This window comes from Canis lupus, chromosome 12 (genome assembly GCF_003254725.2).
Source record: "Canis lupus dingo isolate Sandy chromosome 12, ASM325472v2, whole genome shotgun sequence".
Classification (NCBI taxonomy): domain Eukaryota; kingdom Metazoa; phylum Chordata; class Mammalia; order Carnivora; family Canidae; genus Canis; species Canis lupus.
The window spans coordinates 37,685,165-37,708,300 of record NC_064254.1 but is presented as its reverse complement, the minus strand read 5'-3'; the positions used below and the strand labels follow the sequence as shown (position 1 = coordinate 37,708,300).

Here is a 23,136-nt window from a genome sequence, read left to right as displayed (position 1 = left end):
TATTCCCATGACTTATTCATTCCATGGCTGGAAGCCTATATCTACCCCTTTCCTTCACTCATTTTGCCCAACACCCCACCAACCTCCCCTCTGGCAACCATCAGTTTGTTCTCTGTATTTATTTATAGGTTTGTTTCTGCTTTTTCTTTGTGTATTCATTTATTTTGGTTTTTAGGTTCCACATAAGAGTTAAATAATACCATATTTGTCTTTCTCAGTCTACCTTATTTCACTTAGTATAATACCTTATAGGTCCATCCGTATTGTCTCAGGGTGAGTAGAGTTTTATAGAGGCAGGTAAACCAGGAGGTCATCTGTGAGCCTTATAGGAGTCATGGGAAAAAGTAGACAAGTCTTACCTAAATCCTATGAGGAAAAGTGACTCTTTGTAGTTAGCCCTCTCCCAGAACAAAAGGTGGTGGGGAGGTTTCAGAAAGCAAGTGGGTTGAGGTGAAGGTTTCTTAACCATTGCAGTTTTCTGGTAAAGCTCAGGTTAAAGTTCAGCATTGTCAGCAGTAATTATCATGGGGGCAGTATACTACAGGCTCCCTGCATGGAGCCTGCTTCTCCCTCTGCCTGTGTCTCTGCCTCTGTGTGTGTGTGTGTGTGTGTGTGTGTGTCTCATGAATAAATAAATAAAATCTTTTTAAAAAAAGGTAAAATCATGACTCTTACACATTTATAAAATGAACATGTGTCAAAGATTGTGCCTAACAAATTAACTATTGGGGAAACAAGATGCTATCACCAGTTTGAAAGAGAATTCAAACAACACATGATCAGCAATTAAAAATGAGAATAGTTCAAATCTGGATGCCTTCTCCAAAAAACAAAAAAGTGAGGAAATAAATTTACCAGCATATGCAAATTGATGAATATCCACAGGGAAATAAGCAATTTTATTTCACCTGATGAAAAGCCTTTGCCTTTCTATGGACAATAATTTGCATTACTATGAGCATCCTACAACTAACAGATTGCAAAGCAAGAGAAGGTGCAAGCCCCTATAAATCAAATAACCTGGAAGTTACACTAAATAAGACACTTACATGGTTCACATTTTTTCCTGACACTTTTTTCACATGATTTGCAAAGTGTATTTTGCAAAATTTTAATTTAACCTAGGAATGCAACTAATAAGTAAATTAAAGGGAGATTGTATTTTGTTTTGTTTGAACTTTACTAAGTGTCAACCATCATTTCAGAAAATCACTTCTCTTATGACAGTGGTGATCATAGTATTTATGTTGCCAGTACAGCAGCTAAATCAGTCTATTTTGTAGCTATGGAATCCAGAGTGATATTTATAGATATTTACATATAAGTACAGGCTTCTAACTACTTTATTGTGTCTTATGGGTGTTGTAATGCCTTTTGAAATACACATTACAGTATAATAAATTGTTTTCTGTTTATTTCTCCTTTCTGTCACAGTTTGAACAATGCATTGACTTTTTGGAAGTATGTATAGCTAGGTTTTATTCTTGATTAAGGGTCACTTCAGGGTCATAAAAGTGGCATTACAAAGTATTTGTTAGAAAAAGGAGGCATTGCATTGATTGATTTGGAACACCTGGCATGGAGGAGGTTGCCTATTGTGACCTAGATTAGGTAAATGAAATTCAGAATGGCAAAACCAATCTTAGAAACCATGTTTCTGAATATATAATCCTTTTTCTGTCCTTTCTACTCATTCTTCCCCTCTACATACCATAAATACAAACCCATACCCTGTTCTAAAACTTCCCTATCAGTAAGCTGGTATCTAATGTCCCCAGTGCAGATCAGAATACCGATATAATCTTTCTGCCTATCTTATGTAAATTATGATACATTTCTGTAAAATAAGAAAGGCATGTTTCAAAATAATTATTCTAAACCAAAAGCAAGATTCTTTGTGGTATTCCAATAAAAGCCAGAGTCAGAATTGGCAGACCTAAAATTCTGCAATTCTGGATCTTTAAGGGTTTCTGTGTGTATTGATTACCTATTGTTGCATTACTCCACAACTGAATGGCTGAAAGCAACAAGAAGCATTTATTATCTCTCCCAGTTTCTGTAGGTCAGAAATCAAGAAGTGACTTAGTTGGGTAGTTCAGGGTGAGGGTCTCTCCTGAGGTTGCAGTCAAGATATCAACCAAGGTTATAGACTCTCTACAGACCTCTAGAGACTTGGCAGGGGCTGATGGATCTACTTCCAAGGTGACTTTCTCACATAGCTGGCAAATTAGCTACAGGGAGACTTCAGTTCTTCTTCATATGGGCCTCTCCACATGGCTGCTTGAGTGTCTTCACCACATGGCAGCTGATTCCCTCCGTGATAATTGACTCAAGAGAGAAAGGTAGAAGAAAAACATCTTTTATGACCTAGCCTCATAATCATATATCATTGTAATATTGTGATTTACAGGAAATACCTATTTAGTCATTCAGATAATCAAAACATTTCTCATATATATATTTAGTCTTCATCCACAGTCCCTGGCTCGCAGCTCCCAAATCCTTGGACTATCCTGAGCAATAAGAGCAATGGGAGTTTTTCTTGTTATAATATTTCACCTCTTGTCCCCAGTTCTTAAAATCACTTCAAAGACATAAAGGTAAAATGAGTATCTTGTTGATTCCTATCAAGGCCTTTTCACCACGATTAGGTTTATGTAGATGAATTGATTTTTGGAAAGTACCTAAGGATGGGGGCTTGTTGCCAAGGAAAACAATCATGAATAAAAGGATGAAAATTTCAGTCCCAGTCCCTGATTTCTGGGGAAGAGAGAGGGTCTGGGCATTGAATCAATCACCAGTGGTCAATGATTTAATCAATCATGCTTATGTAATGAAGCCTCCGTAAAAAAACAAAAGGAGAGGGTTTGGAGAGCTTACCGGTCCAGGAGCCAGAAAGCTTCCACATGCCATCATGCTAGGCTCCAAACTCCACAAAGACAGAAGCTCCTTTGTTTGGGATGTAGCCCTATGTATCTCTTCATGTGGCTCTTGATTTATATCCTTTAATATCCTTTGTAATAAACTGGTAATTTAGTGAATAAGTAGGTTTCCTGAGTTCTGTGAGCCACTGTAGGAAATTAAACCTAGGGAGGGGTTTTGGAACCTCCAATATATAGCCAGTGGGTCAGAAGCACAGGTAACAATCTGAGCTTACAAATGGCATCTGAAATGGAGGACAGTCTTGTGGCTGAGCCCTTAACATGTGGAAGCTAGTACTATTTCCAGGTAGATGGTATCAGAATTGAGTTGAATTGTTGTACACCCAGCTGACATCAGAGAATTGGTTGATGGTGTGGGGAAACTCCCTTCTCATTGAAATTGGGTAACAGAACCTTTTAATCACTTCCTCCATAGTAAGTATTCAGTAGAATTCAGTTCTATGCATATAGGAGAGACTATACAGGGATATGAATAAAATAAAGTGAGGGTCATCAATGACCATATTAGAGGCTGCCTACTGCCTACCATGTAATATTTTGTGCTCTTTCCACATTCCCAAATTCACATTTTATTTTATCTGAATCTTTATTATTTTCTTAGATATATATGAAGTTATTAATAGAGAGGAAAATATTGATTATTTCACTTTGCAAGCCAGAGGTAGAAAAACACAACCTCTTCAATAATCTTGGAATAAATAATTCAAAAGCCATTCAGAATTGAATTATGGGCATGCTGTTAAAAGCTACAGCATCACGGCATGTCATATCCATATAACGATTACTTCATTTGTCCCAAAATGTTTATTTCTTCAGAGCAGACAATCAAAAATTTCATTAAGACCATTAACAAATGAGGAAAAGACATAGATGGGCTCCTTTTCCAAATGTATCCTCACAATTTCCTCATATACGTCTGATTTTAAATTGAAAGTTATTAGAGATATGTTACAGAGAAGAGAGAAAGTAATCAGACATGTTGCACTTCTGAGGTCTGTAGTTTTATATTACATAAGGCAGAGTTTAAGTATAATAAGATTTCTCGGATTCAGCATTTTTTTTAAGATTTTATTTATTTATTCATGAGAGACACAGAGAGAGAGAGCGAGGCAGAGACACAGGCAGAGAAAGAAGCAGGCTCCATGCAGGGGGCCTGATGTGGGACTTGATCCCGGGACTCCAGGATCACGCCCTGGGCTGAAGGCAGGCGCTCAACCACTGAGTCACCCAGGCATCCCAAATTCAGCACTTTTTGAAGTGAAGGTAAAGTGTAATAAATTAAAAAAAAAAAAAAGTACTTTTGTTGATAATTTGGGAAGAGGAATGCATCATGCTAGAATACATACATGCATATTTCATTCTAATGATGACCACTGGTTGAGGGGACACTCATCTTTGTAGCCTTGGGCTACCTCTCTTTAATTACCTAGTTAAATCATTTGAGAAGCCATAATCAAACACATACTTCAAGACTCCAATAATTCACATCAAGAAGCAAATGCAGAGTGTATAATCAGTTGGGAAAACATAAAATGGCTTAAAGTAAATGGAGAATTTTTTTTTAATATCCCTGTATGCTACCTAGAACATAACAGATGCCAAATAAATTTTAGTTTCCTCCTATCCCACCCTCAATCCTACCTCCCAAGATTCTAAGACTAGATTTTGAGGCATAACCTCACAGAAATATCTAACTAAAATAGTAAGAAAATGCAATGAAGTTCCCCAGGGTTTACAAATTAAGATTCTTACCAGCTTCAGTTTTAATCCAGATGCTATTTAACTTTACTAATGTTAATATTATTTAATGTAAATTAATATTATTTAACACTATTGCTAATAATTTAATGACAATAAAGAATTGATAGTAAAATATTTTGCTTCTTTGGTGGCTCTGCTTAAGACTTTTTAAAATACAGATACATTTGAAATTTCACATTTATCCCAGATAACCATGAAGCTATGTTTTCAATCTATGGTTTACAAAATATATCTATGAGAAAAACAATAAGTGTATATTTATGTTGAATGACTAAACAATAGGGTTTTTTTTTTAATTACCAGGGGCGCCTGAGTGGCTCAGTTGATTAAGCATCAGATTCTTGATTTTGGCTCAGGACATGATCCAAGCTCATGCAATCAATTCCCAGGTTGAGCTCCAGGCTGAGCATGGAGTCTGCTTAAGATTCTCTCTCTCTGATGGGTGGACGAATAGGGTAATTGGGTGATGGGCATTAAGGAGTGCACTTGATGTAATGAGTTCTGGGTGTTACACGCAATGGATGAATCACTAAATCCTACCCTAAAACTAATAATTCACTATATATTAACTAAATTGAACTTAAATTTTAAAAAATTTTAAATAAAAATTAAAAATAAAGTTTTTAAAAAAGATTCTTCCTCTGCCTCCAACCCCCACATGAGTGTGTGCTCTCTCAAAAAAATAAAATAAAATAAAATAAATTAAATTAAATGTTAAAGGATAAGAAAATTACCCAAAAAAGTAAGTGAAATAACAATGTTGAAATAACAACAATTTTGCTACTGACAAATAATTAAAGGATACCTATCATTTCAGATATCACTCAATATAATTAAAAAGATAAAAGGGTAGATAAAAGTACTTTTGCAAAGATGGAATTTTTCTGCAATGTCATTCTAATAAAATGGACTGCATTTAATTTTACTTGACTTTAATAGGAGAAAAAGAAGTTGAAATGACATGCAAGAAATTGCTGAATTGCAGATAAGTGTTTCCTTACCTCATGACATATTCATTCTTAAGAGATCCCTAAAGGAAGATTACCTAAAATATTAATCTGGAGTTATTATCATTTACACTATTTGTATCAATACTAGGCAGTATTTTTTGATGTACTGCTATGAAAGATAAATTTACCAAAACACTAATACTCCAGCCATCTTCATTCCCCCACATCACAAGTTTTGGTAGTTAGGTGAGTATTTTACAATTGTCACATTTCATAAGTTTAGAATTGGTTCTGCAATCACACCTCTTATGGCTTCTTAGGCAGATTTCCATATTTAAGTGAATTTAAACCTCACTCTCACACCTTCTATAGCTTCTACATTTCTGAGTTCTCTATTTTATCTTTGAGTTGGCTGGAAGATATAATGAGATAATTGTTTTAAGAGGGCTCACGGGTGCCAAAGTTCCTAAGGGCTTAACTACTAAGAGGAAAACTATTTCTCCATTCACAATACTTTTAACATCAAATGTGTGGAGCAGTTATTCAACATCAACCAATTCTCCAACTCTTCAGACATCACATGGCTGTCAAACAATTCAGTATGACACTAACCACTCTACTCAGAGTTGGTACAAACCCCACAGGGTAAGGGCTCAGCTCCACAAGACTGCCCCCCACTTCAGATGCCAGTTGCAAGTCCCAGGCTATCACTTATCACTTCTGATCAGCCAGCTATAAATATCTTTCAGTGGACGAATGATTAAAGAAATTGTGATATAAAGGTAGATAGATGTATGGATATATGCAGTGGAATATTATTCAGCTTTTAAAAACGAGATCCTGCCACTTACAACAACATGGGTAAACCTGGAGGACATTGTGCTAAGTGAAATAAGCCACACACAAAAAGAAAAAAAATTGCATGATCTCACTTGTATGTGGAATCTTAAAAATTCAAATACCTAGACACAGAGAGCATAATGGTAGTTACCAGGAGCCAGGAGGTGGGGGAAATGGGAAGATGTTTATCAAAGAATATAAAGGTGCAGCTATAGGAACCCACCAGGAATCACCTCACTAGAACAAAGATACTCCTATCACCCAGGAAATTATAAGGGACTTAGGAGTTCTATGTTAGGAACTGGAGGCAGAGACCAAATATAGATTTCTTATTATATCACAACTATTTACTAGCTGTAACTTTAGAATGTAAAGGACAACTTGACTTTTGGCGTTTCTTACTCTGCCATTTTACCAATGTCACTCTTTTATTCCTTAGAACTACATTTAAATATACAATAATCCCAAAATAAAGCACTTAATTTTTTTAAGTCAAGTCACATTAAAGTGTTCTGACAAATTAAGCATTTTCCCTGTCTCACACCTCCCCACTGTGTAGTCCCACTTACCAAAACTAGTCTCTTAACCTCAATTAGCTATTTCTTCTGGTATTTACTCTTCCTATAATTTTAAATAATATGTATCTTTTGAGTCATCAGTTTTATATATCATCTATTGTCCTTCTATTATTGTAAATAAATGTTAAGTTTCCCACAAAACCATTCTTCTGCTTCCACCTAATCTTCTCAAAGATGATAACTATAATTAAATCTATATTCAGCATTTACATTATATATTCACAACTGACCTGTTTGCTCTGTTTCCTTTCTGTTTTCTTAGAGTTGATGTTTTCTTTGATTTTTTTTATTTGCTTAGTTTTCTTTGTATTTAATGTCAACTATTCCCTAACTTTCCAATGAATTTTCCAACATATTTTTCCTCATCAGGTAACTTATCACTTCCAATTTTCAGATACCTTCTTCTCTTTCTTTCTAGATTGCTACTCTCTAAGCCTTTTAACAGCTGTCACCTGGGACTCTCCTTTGCTATCATCTTTAGAATTTCCTTGGCCTTCCTACTGGGTTGGATTCCCTGGTCCCTAGATCTCAGGCTTTCTCTCTCTAGGTTTACTCTCTTATTGTAGAGCACATTTTCCAGCAGTTTTGTCAAGGTAAATAATTTGCCACAATGGAGAGGGTTTGATTATACAAGTATTCCATATACTTGTCTCTTGAGACATCAGTGGTACCTATCTCCCCATAAGACCCCATTATTACCACCTTTCAGAGAATTTCCCTAAGTTTTTTTCAGTATCCCATTTCTTTCTACTTGGCTTACCATCATTTTATGTGAAAACATCTTAGGAAACAGTGCCTAGGAGGGGTTTTTTGAGACTTCGAGTATTTGAAAATATCTTTGGTCACCCTCACAGTTGATGGATAGTATAGAACTCCATTCTAGCCATGCTGCCCTCCCAGCCAGCTGTTACTGAAACATTAAAGACACCCTTTTTCCTTTGGCTTTCTCATTTGCATTTGCTGCATGGCTAAACTCTCTTACCCCTTCAGGTCCTGTTCAAATATTATATTCTCAGTGACCACTCTATATAAATTGCCAACCCAACATTCTCACACCATTTCCCACTTAACTTTATTTCTATAGCACTTACCACAACTTGGTATACTATACATTTCCCATTGTTTGTTTACTTTCTGTCTTCCTCCACTAGACAATAAGTTCCTCGAGGCCAGAACTTTTGTCTGTTTTGTTCACTGATGTATTCCAGTACCTGGAACAATGCCTGGCACATAGCAGGTTATCAATATTTATCTGTTGAATGAATGTATAATAAATACTTATTTCCTATCCCTATACTATGCCAAAAAGGAAGGGAATAATTTTCTTGTTATGATAAATAAGAATGGATTTGTTTGATATAGAATTAAGAATTTGTTGAGACACTTGGATGGCTCAGTCATGGTCCCAGGTCATGATCCCAGGATCCTGGGATCGAGCTCCACGGTGGCCAGTGCTCTGCTCAGCAGGGAATCTGCTTCTCCCACTCTTCCTGCCTGCTTCTCTCCTTGCTTGTACCTTCTGTCTCTCCCTCATTCTCTCTCTTTCTCTCTCTCTCTCTCCCCCATCAAAGAAATAAATAAAATCTTAAAAAAAAGAAAGTGCTGTTGATGCCACTTGACTATCTAAAAGAGATTGTGGAATCTCTTTTTAGATTTTTAAACATAAAATAGATGGCCACTCAATGTTTATGGCATGTGTATCTTTTTCTAGAAGCATTTAAAATATTCTTTCAACTGTACTTGTCCCTCACACCTTGCTCATCATCTGCTTTGCCTTCCTTTGGCTACTAGTAGGACTCCTGGCTACCCTCACTGTGCCCATCTTCACCCATTACCTGCATCTCTCACTGTGGGTTTCTGCTAAACCTGAGTTCGTATATTTTGGTTTGGACCATTTTATCTGTGGCCTTTACTTTTGGACAGGTCTGCTGCCCAGAAAATGACCAAACTAGCCATTTCCTCTACACCCAGCAGATGAAATTCTAACCAGCACCCCCACCAGGCACACTGACATAAAAACACACCCCACACCCTCACAGGAACTATACATGCACTGTAGCATAACAGCTAAATGTCAAGTTATTTTGAGTCTACTTATGTTGCATACCTCATGATAAAATAAATAGCCTTGGCTTTTAGTGTTTGACTTCTCTGTTGCAGTGTAAAAAACTTAATGTTGAAATGGCCTGTGTCATTGCCATGTCTAATTTTTATATAAGAATCAAATGAAAACATAATTGTTTAAAACACATTTATAAGTGGTTATGAGGTTTGACAATATTTTTATTTCAAAAGAATTAGCCATAGCCTTAATAGTTTCAATCTCAAGCTAAGAGAGAATAGAGGGAGTCTTATACAACCGCACTTAAATAGAACTGCCAGATTCGGCAAAGAGAAATACAAGATCCCCAGCTAAATTTTAATTTCAGATAAACAACAAATAATTTCTTAGTGTATTTTCCGATGAGAATCCTGCACTTTATCTAGCAACCCTACATTTAAATAGCCAACTGTTCTATCAAGTGAAAGAACTTGCTTAGGTTTATTTTGAATGTAAAAGATTACTGTTAAGATGTTACAAAGGGAAGGGATTAGAAATTCACTTGTATTGGTTGATGACATTAAGGCAGCAGACTATTTTAATCTGGCTTAAGTCTATCTAGTAACAAAAGCGTGAGTAATAAGATACTGGCCCAGGAACAGAATGAAGATATCTGTCATTTGGCTTCTTTCTAGACCCTTATCATCTAGAGGAGCAGAAAGACCACATCATAGCAACACAAGTTCATATGCATTTCCCCATGACACAAAGAAGTCAAATCAAACCACTGATAGTACTTGTAGCCTTTCATTTATTCGTCCCAGATCTTTCTATGGATGTCATAGTCAGCTCAGGCTGCTGCAACAAAGGAAACTGGGGGACTTATACAAGAATTTATTTTTCACAGTTTTGGAGGCTGGGAACCCCAAGATCAGGCTGCCAGCTGATCTGGTTCCTGGTGAGGTACTTCTTTCTGCTTCGCGGAAGGCTGCCTTCTTGCCATAGCCTCATGTAACAGAGAGAGATCATCTCTTTGTGTGTCCTTTTATAAGAGCATTAATTGCATTCTTGATGGACCCACCCTCATGACCTAATTACCTCCCAAAGACCCACCTCCAAATACTGTCACATTGAAGATTAGGGCTTCAAATATGCATTTGGGGGAGATACAAACATCAGTCTTTGGCAATGAAGACTTGAATAAAACTACAGGTGTATATCCAGAGAGATCCTGGATGTTAGAAATCATCATTTCTGACAGTTGAATAAGTATGGGCAAACATGCCTCGGCATTCTCCCTAGGTGAGAGAAAAGAAGGTACTTTTCTGAAATCTGGGTACAGTTCACCAACAGGCAGGTTTTATTTTAAGAAACTAATAAAAGTAATATGATTCCACCTTTCAGAGCTGTTTATCACTTGGAGTTTCAGTTTGGGTGATTGCACTCTAGTAAATTAGCTGAGAGTCCAAAGATTATATCTGCATCCAGACAGTCCATTCATCATGCTTAGCATTTGGATTTCAACACAGCTTTCCCACATATTTGCCAAAATGCCCCTGAAGTAATCACAGAAAGCTCCTTGTTTTGATCTACCTAATGCCTTAAATATTGTCAGTGGCTCTGGATTTAGGTTTATTGGAATATTTTAATAACCCACCAATCTCTTTATCTGAAAGTTTCATATAGCCACTTTCGTAGTTCATAAATACTTACTGGTTTTAATTTTGTACCAAAAGGAGGATAGATTTTAGTAGATCAATGTGCTCCTACCCAAGGAAGAAATGCAAAGTACTGGTAGAAATTATCAAGGTATACTCATGTAAAAGTGAAAAAAAAACAACAAAACTTTAAATGCTATCAATTTAACAAGCTGTATGGCCAACATAAAGCTCAAGTTTTATGTATCACCTACATCTTTACCTTCTCCAAACTATTTTGCAAATCAGCAAGTTATTCAGTCAGATTATCTAATTTTGGAAAAGCATAATTTAAATTTTAAGTGGTAAAGCTACCAAAATGGAATAACTCAGATCCAAAAATCAAATGCATAAGATGCATGCTTGCATGATTGGAAGGTGAATAAAATTTCTGGACCCACACTGCATAGCTAATTGGTTAGGAGTTCCAGATGGTAATGTGGGATCCAAATCTATTCGAATGCCATCTGTGTTTTGGCACCACCTGGTGACCTAGTCAGTTTTTACCAGCTGGTCCCTAGGTGTGTTGTTTCTGGCTAAGCAGAAATTTTAGGTTACTGGTGGTCTTTTAGGCTCCTATATCTGGAACTATTTAGCCCTGAATTAAGTGAGTACAGAAATCCACCCTCTCTCTCCCCAGGTTTGGACACAGGGCTGCCTATTCTTTCTATACGAATTCCTTCTTCTTTAAAAATATGACATTAAAACAATCGATGCAATTAAGTTAAGTCTAACTTTGGATTTCCTTTTTTGCTTTCCATTCTTTGGGGGAAATGCTTGGACATAATGAATTGGACTCAGAAGCTTTTTCCACAGACAGTTCTTGGTCTCCACCTGCTAAGGCCTCTGCTTCACTATCAGACACTCTACCTTTCTTCACTGCATCAAGCATCTTCTCTCTGACTGGTCAAAGTGCCACAGACATAATGCCCGTTGACCAGACAGTACTAATCCCAGGACGAACCATCCCCTCGGATGACTATTCTTCCATCAGCCAATCAGCTCTAGAAATTTCACGTTCAACTGCATCTTTAGGCAGCCAAGATATAGTGAGAGACTTAGACATAATGGATCTAACTAACACTCCTGCCTCCTCTGAGGTACCAAGACTGAGTGGGTATGTTTCTACCCCAGGTCTTTTCTTGGAGAACACCACTCCTACTCCAGCTTTACAGTACCTCACCACTAGCTCTATGACCACTGCCACCAAGGGCCAAGAACTGGTCGTGTTCTTCAGTCTGCGAGTCGCTAACATGCCCTTCTCCAAAAACTTGTTCAACAAGAGCTCTCTAGAGTACCAAGCTCTGGAACAGCAATTCACACAGCTGGTGAGTAAGCACTGCTTCCATTTCCCTGCATGTCCTTTCTTTTGTTGTTGTTCCTTTATAGTATAATCACTGGCTGTCTTGAGCAATGAATGTTGGAAGAGAAAAGCCTCTGACACAGCTATTACTGAAGGCATTCAGCTAAAGTATGGGGATGGATTCAGATCCAATAAGCAACCAGCCTCATGAGATCTTTTCCTTAAGATCTTTTCATTATACTTCTTCCTAATTTAGTTTTCCAAGGAATAATACATAGCCACTCAAGTACTGAACGTGGAATTTAAAAGGAATATGAGCAAACTTTTCCAAAGTTATAATGCCACAGGCTGTTTTCTTGCCATCACATGGAAGGATTCAAAACCAGAAAGTCACAAACAAGGTCAAGTATACAATGCAAAAATTGTAGAATTTCTGAAAATAACAGAAAAATATTTGTAAGCTTCATGTAAGTCAAATCATTATGCAAATTAAAACCACATCTTCAAGTGAGCTTTATTTTTTTTAATACTTTATTTATTTATTCATGATAGACACAGAGAGAAAGGCAGAAACACAGGCAGAGGGAGCAACAGGCTCCATGCAGGGAGCCCAGTGTGGGACTCAATCCCTTGACTCCGGGATCATGCCCTGAGCCAAAGGCAGAGGCTCAATCAACTGAGTAAGCTTTAAAGGAAGACTTTGTTCAGTCTCCCTACCCCACCCCCAGCCCAATGAGATGAGGAGTAGATATGGGGACAATCTCAGGGAACAGAGTCCCAGTGTACCTAACTCAGGTGTATTAATTAGGGTATGTGCTAAGCTTCCATAATGAAGAGATAAAAAATATAGTAACTTAAGTATTGTAACAAATGGTAGCTACACTTGTGGAGAGCATAGGGTAACATATAGACTTGTTGAATCACTGTGTTGTACACCTGAAACTAATATAACAAGCATGTCAACTATATTTAAAAAAAAAAAAAGAACTTAAATAAGATACAAGTTGGGATGCCTGGGTGGCTCAGCAGTTGAGCGCCTGCCTTCAGCTCAGAGCATGATCCTGGAGTTCCAGGATAGAGTCTCACATCAGGCTCCTTGCATGGAGCCTGCTTCTCCTCCCTCTGCCTATGTTTCTCTCTCTCTCTCTCTCTCTCTCTCTCTCTCTCTGCCTCTTGTGATTAAATAAATCTTTTTTTTTAAATAATAAGATACAAGTTTATTTCTCTTTAATTTGAAGGGTAGGGAAATTCTGCTCTACAGTGTCATCCAGGGACTCGCATTTCCTCTGTCTTATAACCCTGACAATCCCAGTGGTGTTTCTTCATTCACACAAAGCTGAGTCACTGGTAAATCCCTGTTTCCACTTGTGAGAAGCGGACAAGCAGTTCCCTAAGAAAGTGATACCAAAGTTGCCTGCGTATCTTCCACTCACATTTTATTGATGGCAACTAGCACATGGCCACACCTTGCTGCAAGGGAAGCTGAGAAATGTGGTTTCTAGGGAGGCAACCTCTTTCCTGTGAAGAAGAAAATGGATTTGGGAGAAGGAGGCCACTAGTTATCTGCATACTAGATGGAGACAGGGAATTCCCACCAGAAACCAATGCGGTGCTAACACACACAAAAAATGAGCCCAGTTAATGTAAATAGGAGAATACTGAGAATAGCCTGAAAAAAAGAAGTTCCACACTTGGTATAAAATTTCATTTTATTTTTACAATAACCTATGGGAGGGGTGAATGGCTACTGGAATGTGGACAAGATTAGAGTCAAAATTCTGGTGGGGCAGAAAACAGGGATAAGAAAAAGTAGATCTAGGCTAAGCCTGGGAGATTTTAGCTTGCATGTGTGTACTCTCTGTGTTTGTAGGCATCAGTTCATTAAAGAGGGGATTAGCTTTCAGGGCCAAGGACAAGGCAGACACTGCTGAGTTTCAGACATTTCTGAAAAGTGATCTCAGGGGTGGCTGTGGCTCACAATAAGCAGGTGTGGGAATTGGAAGCACAATTCCCTTGGGCATACTTCTGAGATTATTAAATCACAATTTGGCAAAGGTCCTTAGGGAACCACTTTTTCTTCTTCCTCACAGTTCAGATAAGGGCACTAAGGTACAATACAATGGATAAGTGGTTTGATGAAGGTCACTCAGCTAGCTGGGGACAGTTCCAGGACTGACACCCAAGTCTTCTGACTGCCAGTGCCCTGCTGTTTCCGCTACACGGCATATGCATTGACCGTGAAACATGTCCTGCATAGACAGACAAGCTGATGTGTAAGCTGTTATTTCAATAGGTCATTCCAATTGGTTGCTTCCAAATAGATGTCCCATTTATACAGGCGTAGGTCAATCAGCTCCTGGGCTCAGTTTGGAACATATTTTTATTTGCTTGGATCTTTTTTTTTTTAATAACTGAACCCGGCATTCCTGCTTTGCTGATAACATTGGCCTAGATTTTTAAAAATCCTCTGTTCTCCCAATCCATCATGAAGAAAATCACTGCCCATCCATCTCAATACACATAGAGAGGTGAAAATATGGGACATAATCACTGCAAATAGATCATTAAATAGTCATGTTCTGGTCTCACATTAAATCCAAACATAAAAATAAAAACAATCAAAAAGGAACTGAAATGTATGCCTCAGATAATGAGAAGTGAATATAAATGGAATTAGCAGTCACTGAGAACTTAGAACACAGTTAAGGGTAAACCATCTTTCATTTTGCAGCTGGTTCCATATCTGCGCTCCAATCTCACGGGATTTAAGCAACTTGAAATACTTAACTTCAGAAATGGGAGTGTGATCGTGAATAGCAAAATGAGGTTTGCTAAGTCAGTACCATATAACCTCACCAAGGCTGTGAAGGGGGTCTTGGAGGATTTTCGTTCTGCTGCAGCCCAACAACTTGACCTGGAGATAGACAGCTACTCTCTCGACATTGAAACAGGTAAAATAATCTAACCAAGAAAATTGTGGGAGTTTTTTTTGTTTGTTTGGTTAGCAAACTGTTCAACTTTGAGACCACAAAAATCAAATTAAAATCACACTTGTTAAATAACAATCTATTGGAAGCTAATAGATCACCTTATTAGAAAGGTAGTGTCCTAAAACATACAAGTTAATGTTTTTCTACATCAAAAAAGCAGAGACGCACACCTCATGCTTCACAATCTGGGAGTTTTAATTTCCCCCTCAGGACACAACTTTTGCTGTGCCTTAAGAGATTGTTCTTGTTGCCGGTTTTGGTTTTGTTTTTTTTGTTTTGTTTTTTAACATTTCCCACAGCCAAACTAATTTGCATTCTGCTAGAAGTCAGAAGCACTTTCTTAGCAAACTGCAACAACCTGGAGGGTTTCTACCTAAGAAACTTTCCAGTCATAGTTAACTATCAGAAGTGCCTCCTAATAACCCAATTCAGGATGAAACTGAAACAGCATCCTGAGGAAAGAAAAATAATCATTAGACCAAAATCCAAGCTTCAAAAAAAAAAAGGCACTGCACCACCACCAATGAAAGAAAAAAATAATATCTTACCATTTGTACACTATAGATCAGCCTCCGTGTGCAGGTTAAAACAGAGAAGTGTTGATGTGAAAAACTCTTATAAAAGATAATGGGGGTTACATCATTTGCTTCAACGTGGATGGAACTGGAGGGTATTATGCTGAGTGAAATAAGTCAATTGGAGAAGGACAGACATTATATGGTCTCATTCATTTGGGGAATATAAAAAAATAGTGAAAGGGAAAGGAGAGAAAATGAGTGAAAGTATCAGTGAGGTTGTCAAAACATGAGAGACACCTAACTCTGGGAAATGAACATGGGGTAGTAGAAAGGGAGGTGAGTGGGGGGCGGGGGTGACTGGGTGACGGGCACTGAGGGGGGCACTTGGCGGGATGAGCACTGGGTGTTAGGCTATCTGTTGGCAAATTGAACTCCAATAAAAAATATATATAAAAGATAATGGAGGTTAGCCCAAATCTATATAATAGAAAGCAAATATCCATTCTTATAATAAAAGATACTGGGTGTACCATTGTAACCAGCTATGCCCAAATTGGGAACTGTTGCCGTCATTACTTTCAAAATTCTGTTTTCTAACCAATCAAAGGAAGATTTTTAAATCCCCCAGAGTGCAGAGGGACAAGGTTCCAAATCCAAACTAGAAGGCCAACGGGACCTTCTAGTCAGGTTAAAACAAAGCTTCCTAATTGGCCATGAATTAGTGAAGTGAATCTTTAACATCCTCTCCGGCTTTTTTCTAACAATGAAGGCAGAGGGAAAAAGCCTTGGGCAAAATGCAAAGAGGCTCAGTTGGGAGACACATTTCTTTGACAGAGCAGAACTTTGAGCAACTTTAAGAAAATCGCCTCAGTAAACAGGATCAGTAAACAGGATCATTAAAAAGACAGATCACCCTTAGGCACTAAGTCTGGGAGTGCTTTCCTCCAAACAGGAGCAGCTCAGAAAGCCCTGAGGACCCGGTAAGAAATCAAAGACCTTCTAAATGCTAGTAAGATACTGCCTCTTCCCTGAAAACCACCACCTCAGAATGGAGGAGGAACCAGGAGGTGTCTGCCAGTTAGGATCAGGAGACCAATTTCTTTAGACAATTGAAAGCAATGAACAGGGATGAGTACAAGAGAACTTGGAAAGCATAACAGACATGAGGGTCCAATCGTCTTCTCCCTCCTTCCCTCCTTCGGAGAGCTGATAGTCTGCTTAGAGACCCATCCAATAGCATGAAAAGGTCAGTGTTAGGGAGCCAAGTTGAGGCAGGGGAGAACTGAGGTGGGCTGCTGTGGAGATGGGTTTCTTCACCGGCGCCTTAGAAAGAGAGCAGGTTGCTGGTGGCGCATTGTCAGGGATACAGAGGGGCACCGGGAGTGGTGTTGGAAGAAAACAGCATAGCAGTGGCCTTGGAGAGCCATGGTCCTGAATGTGAATCCTGTGCACTAATGGCAGCACTCAATTTCCACAGCTGAAGATGGAGACAGTAAACACTCGTGAGGATTAACAGAAAGAATTTGCAGCACCCAGCGTAACATCAGACACGTTGTTAACTAATGAATACTGGTAGTTAATATTGTGACATTGTCGTTATTAAGTTGCTTAGTGATTTGAGATCTGCATAGGGTACCAGTGAGAACTATAAAAAGTACCCTGACCAGGAGCTTGTGTGGAGGTTGCAACTGGAATTATGCTTATTTCCTGTGACCAGTTCGGCTATGTAGCTTTTCCTCTAAGAAGCCAAAAGCAGCAGAAATGAGATGCTGTTACCTTAGGTTTCAGTCACTATTCAAGCCAGATTTATACCAAGCTATCCCAGACATGCCTTAAGATTGCCAGGTGTACTGTGGGGGTACATGGACAATTTATTCTTTTAATGGTAGAACAACAGGGGAGGCCGAAGCACATGGGACAGCCTGGGAAATTACTTTATGCTATTCCTTACTAGGTACTTAAAAGAATGAGAAAAATCTGAATTTCTGATACATTAGAAATTCACAGAATAACGGATGGATGGATGGGTGGAAGAGGTCTGCCAAGAAATGGCTATAGTGAGCCAACTAGGACATAAGTAAAGCCTGAACTGAAGGATTTGAGGACAGCAGAATTAGCCAAATAAGGATTTTATAAAAATTAACAATAAATAACAATATAATTTTATGAATTCCTCTTTCTGTATATATTATAGTGGATAAATCCAAAACCTAACAGGACTCTTATTTACTGTGAAAGACCACTGTGCCAACCTACCCCCAAAAGCATTCCTTCCAATCAACAGGGAGGTGGAGAAGGAAGAAGGTACGAACAGGCAGGGAGGGACAGGCAAGGAGTAGAGGTGAGCTCCTTGCTGCCCCCCTAGAAATCCTGGTTTAGTTACTTCACCAAAGGCAAAAGGTAGACTGGCCCAAGTAACCAGCAAGTGGCTGATTATCAGACCTTGACCATTTTCTACATGCCTAATCCAAAACAATAAGCATTCATCCACCATCATATAACACATTAATATATGAAAGTCGGTCTCTGCCCAAAAGAACTTGCAGGATGGCCAAAGAGGAATACTTTAGAATGATCAGACCTGTGCCTTTTTCATTCAAAAAGCCTTTGTAAAGAGCACTTTCTGATGTGCCACATTCAGCTGCAAATTTCTGTGAGTTTGGGAATCACTGAGGCATAATGAAGAAAGCACTGATTTTTCCTTTAAATCCCATTTCACTGAGGCCTAGTGAAATCACTGAGGCCTAGCTAAAGAAAAGAGAATTTAGGGCTAGAGATTAATGTAGAGAATTCTAGTCCCTCTGGGCTAGTCGTGGGCAGTGAGACAGCCTGTAGTGGTTGGTGGTAGCCAGGGCTGAGCAGCCACAAGGACTACCAGTACCATAAAAATAAGTAAAAAATAATAAAAGTATTCAATGACACTTGGCAAGATGGCAAAGAAGACTTTATTCAAAGGAGGACCATCTCTGATGGGTGTAGGGACCACATATACACCATATATATGTGTATATATACACATATATACCTAAAAAGCTATAATCAAGTCTACTAAATACAATAATCAGGATATGAACAGAAATACTATGACGCACCAAAAGAGCAATTAATTCTGGAGGCCAGAAGATGATGTCATGTCAGGCCTCGTGGGCAGATGGCGCTGTTGAGTGCGTGATATCCTGGGGAATCCACGTGGTGAGCCCCAGAAGAGAAAGGTGGGGCTGGGCTCCTCCAGCAAGGGCAGGAAGAAGATGCAGACACTTCTGGAAGTTTCAGAGTACTCCAGTTACCTCACTGTGATAACAGCTTTAGACGCGAAGTAGGGAGCTCAGCCTGGAAGGGAAAGCCCTGCTGAGCTAGTGCATTTAAAGCCACGTTGTCTAAAAGCCCCTCTTCTATCTATTTGCACCTAGTTTGGTGTCCTATTTTTTTCTTTTCTTTTCTTTTTTATGACTATGGTCTTTTGCAGTTTAAACTTCAATAAAATTTTGTAAAACTCAAAGTCTTCAAACTAAGTACTAAAGAGTCCTCAAAGTATTCTCAAAATTACAAAATAAAAACATAAATTCGGGGCACTTGAGTGGCCCAGTTGGTTAAGTGACTGACTCTTGATTTTGGCTCAGGTCATGATCTCAGGGTAGTGAGGTTAGCCCTGTGTTGGGCTCCACGCTGAGGGAGCCTGCTTAAGATTCTCTCTCCCTCTCCCTCTGCCCTTCCCCTTCCTCCCCTTCTCTCAAGGAAAAAAATTATATATATATGAGATATATATATCTCATATATATATGTACAGTTTATCATTCATAAAATATTGCAAATTTTGAAACATTTAGTAAAAATATATAGGTAATTACAAAAGCTACATAGGTTAATTCATTTAAGTTTTTAAAGCAAAAATCAATAACCTATCTTGAGGATATAAAAACACTCCACAAATGTTTGGGAAAACCAGTTTTAAAAAAATGGACGTTCGATGAACTCACTACTAGCCTATGAAGTAGGTGCCTAGAGGCCAGAGGCCAGTGCTGAAAATATACATTTGGGAAACCTCAGTTGAAACCAGAGAACGGGTGAAAAAATGGCCCAGGGCAAGGTAGGGCAGGAGAAAAAGGAGAACCCTCTGAGAAACCCCAACACATAATGCGGAGTAGAAGGTCTGTCACTGAAAGGGGCCAGAGATGATGTTGCAGAAGTGTGAAGAGAGGAGAGCAGGAGAGACAGTCAGCTATTTCAGCAGCTGTGAGCAAACTGTGGGTGGAGATCATGTAAGTCGACAGGTCAGAGGTCACTAGAACCCTTCAGAAAAGCAATCCAGCAGAGTGGCAAGAGCAGAGGTGAGGTTTTAGTGAGGCTGGGATGAAGTAGAAAACGAGGACATCCCCATGGCCTGTCCCCCTCCTGTCTTACAACTTAGAGATGGATTCCTACCCCCCCCCCCCCCACACACACACACACACTGGGAGATAGGGGGCTCTGTCTTCTTTGATGATTGCATTTCAAAGGAATGGCTCCTAGGTCCTTGTGGAAGACAGCCTTGAGTTGCAATACTGACAAGAAGCTGTAAAGAAGATTGACGTCTCAAAGGAGCAGAGATTCAATCTACAATTACCGTTAGTAGTTAGTAGTAAACTAAGAAAAGGGAAGTCAGAGTCTAGAGTTACTCAAGCTGGGGGAAGGTTAAGCAGTCTTGGTCAGAGGATTTAGCATTTCTTTTCTATGCCCTGCTTTGATTATATTTACACGCAATGCCCTGAAGACCAATTATTTAGTTCCATTTGCAAAATAAAATCCAATCAGGTCTTTTTCATTTATTTTCTGTTGGCCTAACATCAGAGTGGAAATGTAGTTACTATAGTAATGCTGGGGGGGGGGGGATATTATTCCATTGTAACTTTTAGACTAAAGAGGAGAAGAGAAATTTTGAAACTTCTCATGAGATTTCTAGGTGAGTATCATTCCACATTCAGATCAGCATCTGAATTCCTGGATGTGTCTCTAGATGAGGGCAAGTAATGGGTTAGGCCAAGTAACATCTGCAGAGGTACAGACCCATGAGAGAAGTGACACAGTGTTATTACCACGTGTGGTTTGCCATTCAGCTTTTGAAAACAACCTGAATAAATGAATCTATGATGTAGAAAGTATAAACCGATGTTAGGACTATCTGTGATTTATCAACTGAAAAATCGAATAAATCACAGCTTGCTCAGTATTCCGCTAGCATCCCTGGCAACTAGAGCCGTCTTTCATTTAGGCTGCTATGAAAATTCTTTAGAAGCATGTAGGGCTTTTATGCCAGTTAGCCATGCAGGTTGAAGATTCCAAAAATGCAAAACACATACTTATTCTAACTTATTCTCTCCTTGAATTCCTAAGAAGTCCCCTCAAAAATGGGCAGATTTCAAGGCTGGTAAATGGTAAACTTTGAAATTAATTACAGTCTGGCATCCAGGATTCCTCCAATCAAAGCAAACTCATTTTCTCTGGAAAGTTGCATAATCTGAAAGACTCTCATTTAGTTGCCGGCTTTAAAAAGGTGGCAGATGTCACTTATCACAATAGTGACAATAAAAACAGTAACAGCAACTATTAATAGACACTTTTTAATCTTAATAAATAACTATGCAAAGTGATAGGATGTCTCCCCCATTACACAGCTGGAGAAACTGCGTTTCAGAGAAGTGTAAGTAATTTACCATTTACTAGTCACCAAGGGCTGTGACTGGAACTTGGTGGCAGTTCTGCGTGCTTTCTTCAAGTTGGCCTACTGCCTCTTTATCTTAGAGGATCTTACGGACCCACCTACCAGGTATATGCAGGTTGTTTATTTAGAAAAAGTGACAACACACTTAAGTTTAATTTATCCTAAATGAATTGTTAGATTTCACATTTCACCAAGTGAAATTGCCTATATTTTGTTATATTCTCAGAATGCCCCCCCCCAAAAAAAAGAGAGAAAGAAAAGATAAGAAAAAGAAAAAAGTTCACTTTCAGAAATAAAGGTCCCAAATTTCCTAATATCCCCTTTACATGTACTATTGGCTCTGCTAGGAGTGTCCCTTCTGAACTGAGGCAGCCACAGGAATCTCCTTCCAGGAGACTCTCCCAGCTTCTGCCCCCGCCCCATGTCCTGTCTCTGGCCCCATCTCCAGTTTTTACACTGCTGCTGCCCTGTGCTTTCTAGGATGTTATCACTGGGGATTTTCTGTTAACACCTGCTTCCATGAGGGGACCCCAGTATTGGCTGGACCACAAGGTACCTTTAGCCTCTCTAGAGTTTCAGCACATGCTCTCATCCCACACATGAGCCACTGCCTGGAGCTTCCTTAAGATGCTCCTGGAATCCTTCCTGGAACTCTTGAATGAAAACCATGCACAAAAGCCTGGGCTTCAGCCCAGCAGCAGGGCTACTTCCCACAGCCGCTCTCAGAGCTCTCCTGCCATCAGCTGACCCAGGGACACTCGGCCCTAATGCCAGTGCACCTGAAACACCTCAGTATAGTAGACATAAATAATAACCAAGAGTTCTTGAGGCTCTCATTTTGGGCATGATGTGTAAGGGCAGCCACACATCCATTCATATAAGAAAGAGTTTCTGAGAGCCTACTATGAACAGTGTATAGTTGTTGTTCTTGAGAATGCTGGGTAATTAAGATAAAACCCAAAGTTTTTCATATTACATATCCCTTTACACCAGAAAGAATCCTCACTAGTAACTTACTCAGTTCCACAAATGTGTGTTAAACTCCAACCACATGCATGGTGCTCTAATGTGTGCTATTTATCATTGAATGATTGATTATTCTCACCCTAATCCTGCCCTTCAGCTATAAGCCATAGCAAAACATGTTTTGGCCAATAATAAAACAATGAAATATTAAATTAAATATAGATTTTTTTAAAGTTCTTTTGATCACTGAATTCCAGCAATAGTTCTGGAGGTATGCCAGCGTGGCCAGCAAATGCTCCCAGCGGTCTTGTTCCAGTAGGACACCTAGAATGGGAGATTTATATTTGAGCTTCAGGGACATGAGTACATTAGTGACCATCTGGTTTAAATAACCCATTTTATAGTAGGGTCAAGTGAGACTAAAGATGCTAAGCCACTTTCCCAAGGCCACAGACAGTTGCTGGGATTGCTCCTCCACTCAGAGCACTTTCCTGGGGCGCTTCAACACTGAAGGCAGGGATAAGCAAACTCACTCCCTTTGCTGTTGCAGCAAATCACAGAATGGTCACAGGATTTGGGGAAATAAACCCGATGGGCCTGTGTGGAAGGTGAGGTCCCTGCATTTTGGCTCAAAGGAACCCTCAGGGAATAGCCATATTTATTTATACAAACTACCAAGCGCTGAGCACCAAACACTGTATTACAGTAACAGTCACATCTTGAGAAGGAAATAAGACTACCGGTGCTGCATTAAGACTTTGTGGACTCTAGACCTTTCATGAATATTAATAAAATTAATAAAAATATTAATATTAATTAATTAAAAAAACACTTAAAATTAGGGGCACCTGG

The 23,136-nt window shown here is 39.0% G+C and overlaps 1 protein-coding gene across 1 annotated transcript in view; it reads left to right on the top strand.

The window, feature by feature from the left end:
- IMPG1 (interphotoreceptor matrix proteoglycan 1) overlaps window positions 1-23,136 on the top strand; it is a 150,010-nt gene that overhangs the window by 107,159 nt on the left and 19,715 nt on the right. The window contains exons 13-14 of the mRNA XM_049092285.1: window positions 11,626-12,137; window positions 14,844-15,063. Coding sequence (XP_048948242.1) covers window positions 11,626-12,137; window positions 14,844-15,063 — 732 coding nt within the window. The remainder of the gene's footprint in view (window positions 1-11,625; window positions 12,138-14,843; window positions 15,064-23,136) is intronic.